Raw genomic sequence first — 16,278 nt, forward strand, 5'->3', positions numbered from 1 at the left:
GATGTTAATTATTAATCTCATTACATTACACGTAGCGAGAAAGAAAGAGAGTGCGGGAGATGTCTCAACATACAAATTTAGCAGCCGACCATTGCGTGTCTGAAGCTGCTTTTGGCAGAAGGAGGGAAGGGTCTGAGCGCATCCCTCCCAGAGCGCATGTCCCTTGCCCGCATCCTGTGCCATCTGGGACTGACCTCACACTCCTCCGCCGTGTCACAACTTGTTTGCGGATATCAAATAAAATCTCAACCGGTGAAGATAAGCAGTCTCTAAAGAATCCTTATTTTATTAAACCCCCTCCTGACTGAGTGAACAGATATATGGGAGCCCCAGAGTGTCCCCGCTGCCATCTACGTTCCACCCGGAGACAAAAGCAGCGTTAAACGGCGTCTTTTCTACTCATTTGTGTTTTACTCAGACTTACATAATGTTCATCTACAATGAGCCAGACGATTTCCAGGACTGCCCCTGCGTGGAGCAACTGCACCTTTGTTAAAAGGCAAAGTGTTCAGATCTTCTGAGAGTTGAGGCTCTCCGAGGTTGGTGTGCCTAACCGCAGCCAGCGTCGATTTTAGATTTATGACAATATTGTTAATAAGTAACTTTTGCATAACCTGCTCGAGTAACAGGTAGAATATAAACTAGTATCCGGAGTTGTTGCGCCTAACAGTGGCTCAAATGCCATCCTCTGAGACACATAAACATCGCATTTTTATATAAATGTACTTTATATTCGATCTCTCTCCTTTTTTTTTTTTTTTTTTTTTTAAATGTGGATTCTAGAAAGGTGAACCCGCTTCCCACACGAGGAATGAAGTGGGCGTCAGTTCCGTTTGTTGAAAGCGCATTTAGGAGATGTGACTTTTGAACCGCTGTCAGTCTCAGACCTCCAGGAATCCAGCGGCTCTTCGTGTGGCTGTGTTTTCAGCACCACGGACGGCTCCTGGCGCGCGGCTCAGCTCCACGCGCGGCTCAAACTTCAGGCAGCTCCACTCGCCTCTTACATCCATCCGTCCATCCATCTATTCTTCCATTCATCTTTACAGCGACTCTGCTTTTCAGCGTTAAAAAAACAAACAAACAAAAAAAAAACAAACCTGAGTGCTGCAGCAGAAGAAATGCGTTGGTTTAACAAAGTCCATTCATCGCACGTCGGCTTTGGAAACTGAAAGACCCTCCTCAGGTAAGGACTGTGCGTTTTTGTCTGCTTTCAACACCTTGACTAAAGCCTTAAATGCATTTTTGTGAACTTATGCTACCGGATTTGGGGGTCTGAATTTCTTTAGGAACAGTTCACACCTTTTTATCATGCTGAGAGCATCTTTGCAGCCAATTGTCATATTTGTGTAACTTATTAATGCAACGGGCTGGTGCGTAAAATTTGGATAAATCTACTGTTCTTTGTATTTTTGTTATAAATTGTTTTCCATTTGATGCCACCTTTCCCTCTTTTTTTTTTTTTTTTGGTTTACCTCCACATTACTGGCTCCAGTCTTCCTTCCCGCACAGCCTTCCACATGTGAGGCTGTTGATCAAACTACTGAACAGACGATGCAACGGGTTATACAGCAATCCGCCGCCATTCTCATCCTCTTTGAGAAATCACTTTGTGTGGTGTTTAAAAGTGCGAAACGTCGAGATTCAAAAGTGAAAAACCCCAGGTCAGTAGTTTGTGCTTGAAGGTGTTGGAGAAAAAATGATGCTCTACACAAATACCGTTTGGTTTCCGTTGGATTTTATTTCCTCGGCAAGTAATTTCTACAGAGTTTCATATCTTGAGCTTATTTTTTTCCTGCCTCAAACATCTGATGATTTTTTATCCTAAGTGAACATTTTAATGTCACTACACGTGTGAATTAGGGTGGATCAATTTGGATAAACATGACTATTTTGCAGATTACAATGAGGGAATGTGTGAAACCCTGCAAATATTATCAGGAGTTTAAGATACATTTTTAAACACACGAAGATTATGAAACAGTTCCTTCAGGCGTGAATATTTGGAGGCAGCATCGTCAGTATTACTGGACTAAGTCATTAAGGGAAGCACAGCCTGCTGTGGATGCTTCCTCCAGTCCCAGGGGCATCTCTGCTGCATGTTCAGCAGATAGCAAACAATAGATAACCCTCACGGTGCAGAGCAATCAGTTCATTTAACACAGAAATGTATGCACTTGCACAATATAATCACTGCTGCAATGTTTGACTTACTCTCAGTAAATAAGATGTGTTTTTAGAATTTTGTCATCAATAGACTGTGAATAGTGATTTAAGGATGATAATTTAAAGTATTCGGGTCATTGCTGAGGAAGAATATGCTCCTGTGCCATTGTATGAATCCAGAAACCTTAAGTGTCAGGAGGAGGAGGTAAAGATATCTATGGAGGCTCTTCCACCTGGTATTTTTGACTTTATCTATTAACACTGACCGTTATAAAAGTCTAAGATATTCTTTTCATTACTGTTAGTGTAATAGACATTTTAGGGTCAAGCATTTAAAAAAAAAACATCATTTAAAAGAAATCACTCTTTAAAAAAATAAAAATAAAAATCTGATTTCTTCATTAAAATCTGAGGCAAAATGTTTTAAAATTTGTCATTAAATAGTGAACATATTACAGAGCATAAATACAGTAAACTCAGTCCAACATGTTTACTGAAAGAGAAAGAGACGTCCACCTTGTTGCTTCATTCTCACTCTGACATCTTAGTATTAACTACCACCTAAGAGTGATTAAACTGGTGAATGATGAATCACCACAGTCCAATCAAAAAAAGACAACTTAATCGGTTCCTCATGGTTAACTCTCTCACACACGTACACATACAACAGACACACATGTGTATGTGTATGTGAGGTAAATCTGTTGGGTTTTGTCTCTTGTAATCCACACAACACTCTGTCTCTTCTGTGCACATAATGCTCATAACATCTGTCAAATTAAGTATTTATTGTCAGTTCACTGTTGTAAATAGTAGGTACCTATGCGTTGATTTGTAAACTAAAATCTGCAGTGTTATATGTATTTTGTGTACAAAGAAATGGTAGTGTATATGTTTTAAGAATGTAGATATTTCACCAAATTTAAATATAACATTCACTTATATACTGATAACTTATACCGATAACAATAAAATACCATATTCATGTAAACAAATGCTTTACCTCTTCTAGATTTCTACTCAAGTAGAAACAATTTAGCCTGGACTTACTCAACTGTGAGCAGAGGGAATTAATTAATGATGTGTGCATGACTCTTAGATAAAAATTAACTGCCACATTGACTGCAAAAGATTTATTTCTATTATGCATTATTAATGACAGAAGGTGAGTCCTGGGTCAGCTACTGTTGTTGACTCTTTGAAACATGAAACTGTTGCAAAAATAAAGTCTCGCCTCGGTAATGCTTAGGGAATTCATAAAGGGAGTTCATGTTGCCAGATACTCAACACTAACAAGCAAAAATCTGCCACATGCCCACATTTATTTAGATAATTAAGATGTACATTACTGTGCATTTGGGCAGAGAAAAAAATTTGACAGGTTATTTTAATAAATGTCTGTTGAACCATTAAAGAGAAGGTTCAGGAAAGATGAGCAGCTTAACTAAAGTGTCTCGAAACATCAAAAGTGGTGACAGTTGAGCTACTGCTGAAGCGAATCTCTGTAAATTAGGATCTAATGGAAGTGTTAAAACTCAAGCTCCTTCCTTTTCTTCTGCCTTTCCTGGAAAATGTCCTGTATATGCAGTAATTGTATTTAATGGGCTTTTTGTTGACTCTTAACCTATATCATTGCAATGGAAATACACAATAGATTAAGAAACAATGGAACATGATAAACACCCTCTGAGAAAACTAAGAAAACATTATTGCATACTTCATGAAATTCTGCATTACATTATCCTGCCCAAAATAGCACAATTCAATCTGAGTGCAGTGTTTATTATGAAGACAGCAGAATTAAGAGAAATTAATGCAGCTATATAAACAACAGAAGGTCTGAAAAAAGAATGTTTTAACTTACAAAAACAGAAAAAACTTCAAGTTGCTTTCACTTTTAAAATAAGTCACATTTCCTTTCTAATGTCTTTTGTTAACTCCTGGAACTGCTCTTCTAATGACCCCTCCACCCCCCACCCCCAAAAAAGTGATGTTTTAAGTCTCCCCATTTTAACAATGTGGTTGTGTGACGATGAATAATGTAAAAGTTACAATAAAAAAAACCCATGCAGTTCTCTGAAAGAAAAGCAGCGTGCATCCATCACTGGATTCGGGCCAATCATATGGCCTGGCAGTAATGATCTCTAAGAGACAAAGAGAGGATGAATGTTTGATGAGGTAGGTGGAATGGGACTCCTAGGAGGTGAAGGGACAGCCGAACACATGCAAGAAATTCCCTCTTTACAGGTGGAGATGTGGGAAATGATGGATGATGGTGAATGCAGTAAAAATGCTGTTGGTAAAACACAACAGTATCCTCTGAGCGTACATAGAATTAGGTGTAATCAGGAAATGAAAATGAGATTATTTTCCATTTACATCTCATCTAAATGTAAACTGGGTTTAATGACAGTAAACCTTTACAGTGATGCAGTGAGCCTCTGAATTGATTCATGTCTTCTTAATCACAGTCTGCTACTCAAAAGCACTTCTAAATGACCTCAGCATGTATCACTGAGACTTAAAGGTGTTGTCAATCCTTAATTTTTAATTATACAAAAAACAGAAAAAAGAAAAACAAAACAAAACAAAACAGAAAAATAGTATCTGAACTGTTGGAAATCTCTGTCAGTTATGTGAACTTGAGATGGATTCAAGTCCATAGCTGCTGCAAATATAAATATAATCCATGTGGGATTTCCGGTAAACATTGGCTTCCGATGAAATCAGATGAAACAAAGCACAACCTCTGTGCTGTGGCTTTAAGTAACTGTGTTTGCTACTGTCGGAATGAGTCATTATGACTAATACCACTGAGTTTAAGAGAGAAAATCCTATAAATGACTCAATAATTACTGAAAATACATCCCATGAAAACAGCCTCTGAATTGCTAATAAAAGAATTCTCAGAAACTGATACAACTGTAAAAATTTGACCACAACTTTAACCCATAAAGACCTGAACAGCCATTGGTAACCGAATCATCTACTAATCTAAAGTGTTTAATAACTTCTGAACCACTAAAACTATCAATACGTTGCAATAATTGATGTTTAATACAGTTTGTCATCTTTTCATGGTCATCAGATATGACCCATTTGGACGTTCAGAGGCTCCATAGTGAATGTGGAAACACCGTCATCTTCTACAACATTGATTCACCAGTAAAACCTATGGAGTTGGATCAATGACAGCGGATGGAGACACTTGTTTCTATGTTCTGTTATTGATATCTTTACTGAAAAAGTCACTTTTTCCTCAGTTTTCTCTGTTTCTGAAATAATAACCTTTGAATTTACTGTGAGTTTTAATGAACATCTATATGATCTGTGAATTAAAGATAGGAAAGTACATGATTTACACTAAAAAATGCAAAAATACAGGTGATAATATTACAGTAAATGGTGATAAATCACTTAAAAAAAGGTCAAATATAGAGAAAGATTTTGTTGAGAACTGCTGCAAAAGTATCACTGGGTCTTTATGGGTTAAAGTCTGAAACCAGGCATTGCTGAGAATGCAGACAGTGGTGCAGGTATTTTTCTAGAAGGTGCATATACATTAGTCAAAGTGGAAATTAATAATTCTTTGTCGGCAAAAACATTTTTGTTTTAAATATGTTTTCCATAAACACAAGATCATTTCAAGAAATGCGCGTGTCCACACAAAACCACTGAAAAGGCTGTCATATATAAGCCAGGCCTGTAAGTGACACTGTAGCACTGCCACAGTACTACACCAAAAACAGAGAAGAAACAGAGCATGAGCACAAAACCTATCAATGTAAACAGATACAAGAAGAGCTTGCCAACCACCATTGAACAAGAACAAGATACAAGAAGATGCCAGCACATGCAGGTTAAGGGAGGTGTGGGGCTATGACATCATCTTTTCAGAAAAGAAACGTGTGGGTTGTACACATGGAAATGCAAAGGTGACGTTTTGAGATTTGTTCAGTCTGGGACCTGGCCCCAAAAATGAGCATATTCAGGCTCCCAAAACTGCAGTTCAGTGTCGATGAAACATCCATACAATAAACAAAAACTTTTATGGATTTCCAAAACTTATCTAAAGCTGGATGAGCTGAAATCACCAGAATTTGAGATCACACACCATCCTTTGGCAGGTCTCTCCTCTCAGTCCAAATCAGAAAATCAATACTAGAAGCACTCGGAGAGCGCAGACCTCCACCAAGGCAGATCAGTGCCCCGGATTTGGATGAAAATTTCAGGAAATGTTGATACTGGCACAAGGAACAAATGATTAAATTTTGGTGGTGATTGGGGGTGGGGGAGGGTGGGGGTGCCACGGGGCCCACTGATCTGCCTTGGCGGAGGTCTGCGCTGTCTTTTCAAGAAAAGCACTTGGAGAGCGCTCTTCTTGAAAAGACAGCGCAGACCTCTGCCAAGGCAGATCAGTGCCCCCCCCTCATCACCACCAAAATTTAATCATTTGTTCCTTGTGCCAGATTCAACATTTCCTGAAATTTTCATCCAAATCTGTCCATAACTTTTTGAGTTATCTTGCACCCAGACAGACAGACAGACAGACAGACAGACAAACAGACAAACCAACGCAGACAAAAACATAACCTCCTTGGTGGAGGTAATAAATACAAATGACCGGACCCTGTTTTAAAAAAGAACATACTTTTCTGAGCTTCTTTGTCAATTTACAGAGTGGTGTAGCAGAGTCGCATCTTAGAAAACTTTAACATTTTTGTAATTATAGCTGTTGGTCTGGTATTTACTCTTCTTACCTGTTTGAAAACACCTGTGGTCTGCATCAAAGGGCAGATTACACACAAAAATAGACTCTACAAAAGTGGACAGAATTCCAATTTCTTCTCAGATCATGTCAAGTACAACATGCTGAAAGGTAATTCTGGAATTGACACCCAATGATGCCACAAACTAACAAGCACTGCAGCTTTAAGACCTGGATGTGTTAGTCATCCCTAGAACATAGCCTGTGTACTCTGGTTGCAGCCCTTTTCTTTTCTAAATACATCAAACGTTACAGATCATTTACAGAAATAGTTTTATACTAGCAAAAAGGCTTTTTAAAATTTTTTTTTACATTACATACAATTTGGTTCAACATTTGCCACAACAGGTTGGTACATGATATGATGATTTCAAAGTAAAGAGTTGATTTGTGACTGTGATCACTGGTGGAAGAATAAGCTGTAACTAGAATTTCACAGCCATAGTTTGTTAGTATTTGATACTTTGATGGTTTTTGTTTTTTCATGGTTGGGGATCATATGAAAAACACAGAACATTACCAATCTTATGGTTTAATACAAGTCAAAAATACCAGTAAACATCAGTTAGATATGAATTATTCAAGTTCAAACTGTGGCAAATTGTATTTTGTCACAGGTGCTTCCAGGATTTAGGCTTCATACATTGTTTGTGCTCTGTAATATGTGTGGGAGCACTCTTGAGCCTCCTTTTCCATTAGGAGACCATCTTCGGTCCGTCCTCCACCCAGAGCCATTCCTTTTGTCAGCTGGAAATGTGATTTTAGGGAAGCCTAACTCCCATTACCTTTGCTTCCTCTTAGCCAGCCTCCGAGTCATTCCACTGGGGATCTCCAGCCTGCTCCTCCAGGCTCACGGCTGCACATACATGAGATGACCTCCACTCCTCAACACTTGCTATTGCCTAGGGGGATATTACCATATTAATGCTGCACTCCACTCCAGGGGCAAATGAGTGCCATAAAAAAATCAGCCTGGATAGCATCTTTGTCAGACCCCACCCTGGATCCCCCCTTTCTCTGCTGTCACTAACACGCATTCCTTTCTCCTGCCATCATGCACCTGCTATCTTTTCTTATATTTTCTCAGCTCATGTTCCACTCCTCCCATGCCTTCATGCTGTCTGATTTGAAGTGTGTAAGAGGCTGGCAGGCTTTACGCTCTTGAATTAAAAAGGCCATCTGGTGAAGAGGGAAACATAGATGGCTGCAGAGGAGGAGAGAAGAAAATGAGAGGCTTGGGTTTTTCTTTGAAGTTAACATGTAGACAGAATCCTGGGTGAGATATTACATCTAAAGAGTAAATATTTGTCTTAGCATCTGTCATTTATATATAATATACTCACACCCATAATTTTCAAATGGTATTACGTGGATATAGCCTCCAAAGAGAGAAACACCTTAACTGCTGTCTGAAGGTGTGACGTGAATTTTCATGGAGTGGCGCTAACACAGCATCACAAATCTACATTTTGATGTCTTTGTTGAGCATTTACAGCTGTAAAAATCAAATGCATCTAATAGTAAGGATATGATTTGTAGTTTCGATCAAATGAAAGTGTAAGCCATTGTAATAGCCTGGATAGTGGAGCTAGATAGAGTCCACTAGTGAGATGGAGGCCTCCGGTGGGAATGCAGGATTGGGGAGGAGACTGACAATGTGTCAGCCAGAAATCCTTTTGTCACCATTTTCTCTTGAGGCTGTGCTTAAGTGCTCCACCACTGTTACATTTTTACTGCAGATTTCTATTCAAAATAAACAGTCTTTGTAGCTCTATTCACCGTATGGGCATTCATCTTTTGACTTCAGCTGTAAGGTTTGACATGCTGCAGAGCTACATGCTCTCACCAAACATTACAACAGTCTTGTTTTACATAATCATAATTCTGCGTGCGACTGCCTTTGTATGCACGGGAAGTACTTGTGAATGGCTCATATGCGCAGCCTGTTGCAACTGACTTTCACTTGTTGACAGGCTGCTAAGGGAGCAAATGGAAAGGCTGATATCCACACGCTTCTTTTTGGTGGAAGGAAAAAAAAAAGGCTTTCAAGTTTCACTGACGCTTCATCAAAAATAATGCAATATGTCACAGCTTTTTTAGTATTAAAAGACTGCAGTGATTGCACCAGAATCATCTCTAAGGCAGTGATTCTTTATGAAAACAACTACTGATGAAGAACAGCTGATCTAAGATAAGATACTAAAGGAATATCTATCGTTTCTGGACAATAACAAAGACTTTAATCAGTGAGCCTTTTTTTTTTTTTTTTTTTTTTTTTAATTTGTTTGGTCCATGTCGTTTAAGAGGCAGAACATGAAACGCTCAGGCTGGAGTCTGATCAGTTTGGTCAGTTCACAGTACAGGCTTCCCAGTTCTCCCATGGGGCCGAGCACCATGCATGGTCAGACTGGCCCACTTGTCCTGGTCTGTCTTCCACTTCCTCTTCACCCTCTCCATCTACTGGCAAGTTTCCATGGAAACAACAGGGTGAGAAAGAGAGAGAGAAAGAGAGAGGGGGACGGAGAAAAATCCGAAAAAATGCGGACTGCAGTCTGACTACTGTTGAGAGCTTTCTGTCGGTTTAATGGACAAATAACTGTTTTGAAATTGATGGAAAGAAATATGAGTAACAATATCCCCTTGTTCTATTTCCATAATCTCTCATCAATTGAGTTAATTACAGCTTGTCAACCTACTTGACTTGTTGAAACAACAGATATGAGACAGATCGTTCCAGCTCAATAATTTATTCTGATAAACTTCACCCTCCCTCACAACTTTGCATAATTAAGCCTTTGGGATTTGAAGGGACTAACAGCAGGCCTGAACAATAACTCTGCATCTTTTCTGTTGCCAATCCATACTTGAACTGGATCAGCTTTGGCTCTTTCTGTGGAAGAGTCACATTATTGAGATGTGGTTCAGTGCAGTATTGATGGTGTTTATTCATCACATTGATCTTTTACTTCACTGTTTCAGACATATTATTACACCTATGTCAAACCAAGTTTTAGCAAATTAAGGATAAGATTAGTTTTTAAAAGTGTGAAGTGATCTAACTAAACAAACTGAATTTACTGAAGAAGACATTTGCTGTGGTATTGCTTTTCCAATAAAATTCACAGTCTAAATATCATGTTCTTTCTCAGCATGAGTCACTTTTTTTACAAGCAGGAAGAACAAGAAGTTTTTTTGTTATATTTTTAGAGTTATGTTTCAATTTGTGCAGAAAGAAATAATTTACCACATTAGTTAATATTACTGTGATTTATATCACACTCATTCAGTCTGTTGATGCAATAAAAGTTGTATTTGTCAAGTAGATTTCATTAGTTCTGGGTTTTGTTTTTGAGGCACATAGATTGTGTTTCGTAAGCTCGTATAAGTAGTTAATGTGACTAGACAAAATGTTCCTCTGAGGCATGATTCGTTATCTCTGTGGACTCTCTGTATATACTGGCATGGGTACATGTGACATAAGAGAGCTGTACAATTATCTTCCCAAGAAAGGAAGTAATATGAGGTCAGACAAACAATAAAATGCAAGGAGAGGAGAAGAGGCAAGGAGTTTAAGATAAAACCAACACACTGTAAATAAAGGCTCTCACAATGAGGTTTTGACTCTGTGTTCCTTGAAAACACGAGAACACAATTTGGAGGATGTTTGAATCATCCTCAGTGAACTCTGCCCTTATAGTGGATGCTCTCTTTAAGCTACAGCTCATGTTTTATTAGTTGAACACTGAGTAAGTTCCTATACTTCTTGTTCTTGCCAGTGCTTGTTGTGCATAGATGGATAAAATTTGACACAAAACAAATAAATGAAAGAAAGGTCTAATCTGGTTGGTGAATATACTCCTGTTGACTAGCAGCAAATCAATTTTCATGTTTTCAGTCCTTATCAGCTCCATCATCGATAAGGCTTATTGATATTTACTCTCTTGTGCTCATGATGTCAAATATTTTCATGGGACTAGTCGGTCCCTGGCAGACACTGTGTGTGTGAGACAAAGGGTTTATTGTTCTCCAGCTCAAAGGCTGTGACTGAATTTCTCTCTGTTTGATCTGCAGGCTGTAATCTACGAAATCTCTGAAGAAGAGAAGGACGAAGAGGATGGCACTGATGTTCTAAATGGCCTCTGTCAGAATAAAAACACTGGTGCTTTGAGATCTGGTGCTGCTGCGCCTTACAGTTCTTTTCCACAGAGCAGCTGTCATCAAAAGCTGACCAGAAGCTGACCGGAAAACCACAGACAGAACAGTGACCTTGTTTTGCCCAGGGATATGTCATTGGGGAAATCCCCTGTGTCGGGGGTTCGCCCTCTGCCCCGACCCCTCTGGCTGTCCCACCTCAGCCTGCTGTGCATATGTGTGTCTCTCTTTGCCCATGCTCCCCAGGGTTTGCCTGTGGTGGGCTATAACACAGACTCTAAGAGGGAGATCACACTTGACGGAGATTTGATGATTGGCGGACTGTTCCCTGTGCACCAGAAAGGTGAGGGAGCAGAGGACTGTGGGAAGATCAATGCACAGAGAGGGATCCAGAGACTGGAGGCCATGCTGCTGGCATTAGATGAAATCAACAGGGATGAACGGATCCTGCCTGGGATCAGACTAGGAGCTCATATACTGGACACATGCTCTAAGGACACATATGCTCTGGAGCAATCTCTGGAGTTTGTCAGGGCCTCGCTCACCAAAGTTGATGACAGTGAGTACACCTGTCCTGATGGCTCCTATGCCATCCATGATGACGTCCCTTTGGCTATATCTGGGGTAATCGGAGGCTCCTACAGTGATGTCTCCATTCAGGTAGGAACCGACGAACACACTAACAAGGTCTACAGTATCTGTAAATTAATATGCACTGTGCATATAACTATAACACTTAGTTAAGTATGGAGAAGTTAGTCAAAAGAAATTTTAACACCCTGTCATTTCTGTAACCAGGGGTCTCTGTGAGTCTCTGCATTTTAGATTACTTTTCCCTCAGGTTTTTTTTTTTTTGGCAGGATGACATTTTTTGGCTTTCGTTCTGCCATTGTCAGTCATATAGTTTAACAAAAACTGTCAAAATTGTGGTGCCTAACCCAAACTGCAAAAAAAAAAACTGTGACAGAATGCTGAAAATAGCAATGTAAAAACTGAAAATATAAATTCAAAGGCTAAAAAGTGTAGTTTTTCTCCCCTAACCCACAGGTGTATAGTAAGAGCTGGATTCTGGATGCAAAATATGGCAGGTGTTGTTTGAATGGAAAGCTGCTCATTTGCACTTAAGCCAAAATAGTTTCTGGCTTCCATGCAACATAGCCCATTGCACATGCTGACTAGGACTGTACATGTGTACCAGTGCTTCACCAGAGATTATACATTTGGAATAACACCTCACCTGCTGTCACGACCTGCAGCTTCCCTCTCAGACCGGTTATAGTGGAACTGTACAGCACACTGATGTCATCAGATTTAAAATAATTGTTTTGAGGCATTTATATGAAAAACTCCATGTTATAAAAACTGTTGATAGAAAAATGATTTCCATCCTTTTTTGTAGTTGTAGTTGTCCTATCAGCAGTTTTACAGACATATGTTTAATCATTGTAGTCTAAGATGATAAAGCTTTATTGCCTGCAGGGGATTTTTGCTTTGCAGTACCCCAAGTGACCACTGGGGGATCTGACATCATCTGGCATTTGGTCTTGTGTCCAGCTTTCATTATACATGACAGCCCTATGAACAACTTCCTCATCTGTGTATTTTTCAAAACTGTCTCATCTGGATTCTGAAAGCTTTTCTGCCAAACAACCCCAAAGATTGTTCTCTGCCAGTCTCATGGTCCCAGTAAAAAAAGAATAAAATAGGTAATTTGTTGACATTGCGAGGTAGCGTTGGATCATGGCAGTTTCCCCACCATCATTGATGAATATTTACCTGACATGACTCAGGTAGAAATCCACAAATGCAATGATGTAGTAAAGTTTTATTCACATGTTTAGATTACACCCTTCTGTCCCTTTCTTCTGACGTTAACGATGACATCATTGACAGACACTATATAATTATTTATTTCTCTGAATACAGTTAGATCCATTCATATTTGAACAGTAACACAAATTATTTTGTTTCTAATCTGTACACTGCCACAGTGGATTAGAAATGAAGCACGCAAGATTTGAACGAGCTGTTGAATTTCAGCTTGAATTCGAGGGGTTTAACAAAAAATATTGCACAAACCATTTAGGAATATTCAAAGACTTAAAGTAATTTGTTTAAAAAAGACCACAAAAAAAAAACAAAACAAAACATATTGCTTTTAATACTTGGATGAAAATCCTTTTCAGTCAAAAACTGCCTGAAGTCTGGATCCCATGGACGTCACCATACATTGTTTCCTCCTGGAGATGCTTTTCCAGGCCTTTACTACAGCCGCCTTCAGTTGCTGCTTGTTTGTGGATCTGTCTGCCTTTAGTTAAGATTCAGAAAGTGAAACGCTGCTCTGTTGGGATCAGGTGACTAACTGGGTCACTGAAAAACATCCCATTTCTTTACCTACAAAAGCTCTTGGGTTACTTTTGCAGTTTTGTGTCATTATCCAAGTGCAATATGAAGCATTGTCCTTTCAGTTTCTTAGTATTTGGTTGAATCTGAGCAGAGAAGATAGTCCTGTATACTGCAGAATTCATCCTGTTTTTTCAATCAGCTTCACCAATAAACTAATAAACACCAGTGACCTGGTTCCCTGGAAGCTGTACATTCCCATGCCATAACACTGCCTCTACCATGTTTGACATGATATGTGATCTGATGTAGATGATGAGCTGTTCCTTTCCCTCTCTAGACTTTTCTCTGCTCATCATTTTGGTACAACTTGGTTTTATCTGTCCAGAGAAACCTATTCCAGAACTGCACAGGCTTTTTAAAAATGTATTTATTTATTTTTTTTATATTTTTGAGGTCAAATTCTAATTTCTCCTTCCTGTTGTTGAGTGTTACCAGTGGTTTGCACCTTGTTAGCCACTCCTAAGGTTTTCATTATCTCTATGACAGATTTATTTTGTTTTTTCTTTGTTGAATGATGGTCTCCGTCACTTTTACTCTTTGGACCTCGTATTGAGAATTCCAGTAAACATCTACCAAATGCAAATTTGTCATTTGGAATCAAATCCAGACCTTTCATCTGGTGAATCTGGCAATGAAAAACCAGGGAACAGGACATATCTAGACATGAAGCTTCTTATCAGGTAGTTTTCCAGTTACTTTTGAGACTCTCTTTTCACTGTTAAAGTTGTATGTAACTCCTAACTAGTTAGTACAATATTTGTGTTAAACCCACTGAATCCAAACTGAAAGCCCATACTTCAATCACATCTCGGGCTCTTCATTTCCAATCCTCTGTGGTGGTGTACAGAGGCAAAATTACACAATTTATGTCACTGTCTGAACACTTATGGACCTGACTGTAAGTGCACGAGTTAACAAATTATACAACATAGACCTACTTAATTAATGTGGACATTTTACATATTATACATTTAATTTTGTCAGACACTGTAATTACAAACCATGTGTTGAACTACCTGGATCTACTAGGGCTGTGGGGGAGCAGGGAGTAAAGGCCAAGGAGATAGCGTGATTGATGGACATATAACTGTCCATTTAGACTTAAGTACCATGTGCAATTCCCCTTTGTGAAATGTTAACATAGGAACTTAATGAGTATCAGTTCCGCAAGGAAGATCTGTTTACCTGTATCCCCATATGCTTGGTTGATCTAATTTAGAGGAGCTCTTTCTCTTCCCTGGTAATTCACACTTCAGCAGCAGCCCTGTCAGAGGCAGACATGCTACAGATGTTGTGCTCAGGACGGGCTGACAGGATGACTAGTGACGGCATGATTACTCTGAGCAGCAGTGCTCCTTTTTGCTCACTCAAGCTGATGTAATGAAAGCTCTGCTAATTGGAGCTCCAAATCTTTAGCTATAATAAAGCTGCCACATCAATGTAATTTCAAATAATTGTGAGTCACGTGGACCAGAGATTTTTAAATATCCGCAAATATACAGTCCTTCAAGCGTTAACTTTAACTCGTGATTGTGGCTCAGTCAACCAGAGGGCTGTGTCTGCTGCCTCCACTGAAGATTACGGTTCACCACACTTGAAACGTGCAGCCTTGTGGTCCAGACATCTTATTGTCTCAAGAAAGGGAAGCATTTCTGCCAATCTGGGAAGTCATAATTGGCTTCAGACCATTGACACTGTAGTAACTACTGCCAATGTAAGTCTGCTATTAGCTGCCTTCCTCAGCAGACACTTTGGGACAATAGACTGGTAGTGGCATCCGTCCATAGTTTTATCCACATGATTTGTAGACGACAGTGGCCAGCAGAAGGCTTGTCAGCTAAACACGCCAACAGTAAACTGATCACTCTGAGTTTGTTACAGTTAAGAGCTACTCCTGTATCCATCTGTTGTCTTACCGAACAAATGTTTCCTCAACCAAACATGGAGTTGCAGACTTAAAATATATGTGCAAATTTGCTAAAACTGTTATATGATTAAGGTTTTCCTACCACACTGGATCTTTGCAAACATCATTGCTGTTTCATAACAATATTTTCTGTTTATGTGTTTCCAAAACAGTATACCAAGCATACCTTATGGTCAGAGGAGGATTAAGGTGGTCATGGGCCCCTAGGCTACTCTTTGTGCCTCCCCCCTTACTCATCATGCTTTACTGGAAAATTAATTTATTGCAATAAATGGCCCACATACAAATAGTAAGGTGAAGTGGCATACACAAACATAGATACAGCCAAAACTGAAGTGTTTCCTCTATATTCATTCAACTTGTTGGACCGCTGCAAAATGACCACATCATGAGAAATTCAACAATGCAAACAAAACACAAATACAAAACAAGCAGAGGGTCCAGTGCATAGAAGTAGCTTTTTAAATCATGATAAAATTATATTTACAGTATTACCATCTGGCCTGTGATACCACAGCCACAAAGCCATTAACAGTAAAGCAACATACTTCCCTACTTTCACAGTTCAACTGCAAGCTACCACTTTTCTAAACCAACACTTAGGCTATTACGTCTGTATCAGTCCAGAACACCCTCTAGACTAAATCACAACATCCTTACTGAAACACAAACCACTGTGCAATACATCAAACTCTGTATAAAACAAAGCCATAATAAACACAGCAGCAGCTGCAACAGCAGCATCTTATAACCACAATAATGAAAGAGCAGCAGAACAATAAATATGTACATATTCAGATGTCAGATTTTTCAGATTTCAGATTCCTACCTGAACATTTTTTTCTTTCTCGACTTTCATACC

The 16,278-nt window shown here is 39.2% G+C and overlaps 1 protein-coding gene across 2 annotated transcripts in view; it reads left to right on the forward strand.

Annotated features, from left to right (window-relative positions):
• Positions 1 to 235: 235 nt before the first annotated feature.
• Positions 236 to 16,278, forward strand: part of grm2a (glutamate receptor, metabotropic 2a) — a 46,168-nt gene continuing 30,125 nt past the window's right edge. Inside the window, exons 1-2 of one of the 2 annotated variants that reach the window (XM_030135092.1) lie at positions 236 to 1,183; positions 11,003 to 11,743. In XM_030135092.1, the coding sequence (XP_029990952.1) occupies positions 11,216 to 11,743 (528 nt within the window). In that variant the 5' untranslated portion in view covers positions 236 to 1,183; positions 11,003 to 11,215. Of the gene's footprint in view, positions 1,184 to 1,492; positions 1,662 to 11,002; positions 11,744 to 16,278 lie in introns of those variants that run through there. The other variant, XM_030135093.1, reaches the window with a different exon arrangement.

The sequence above is a fragment of the Sphaeramia orbicularis genome, chromosome 5 (genome assembly GCF_902148855.1).
Source record: "Sphaeramia orbicularis chromosome 5, fSphaOr1.1, whole genome shotgun sequence".
NCBI classification, from domain to species: domain Eukaryota; kingdom Metazoa; phylum Chordata; class Actinopteri; order Kurtiformes; family Apogonidae; genus Sphaeramia; species Sphaeramia orbicularis.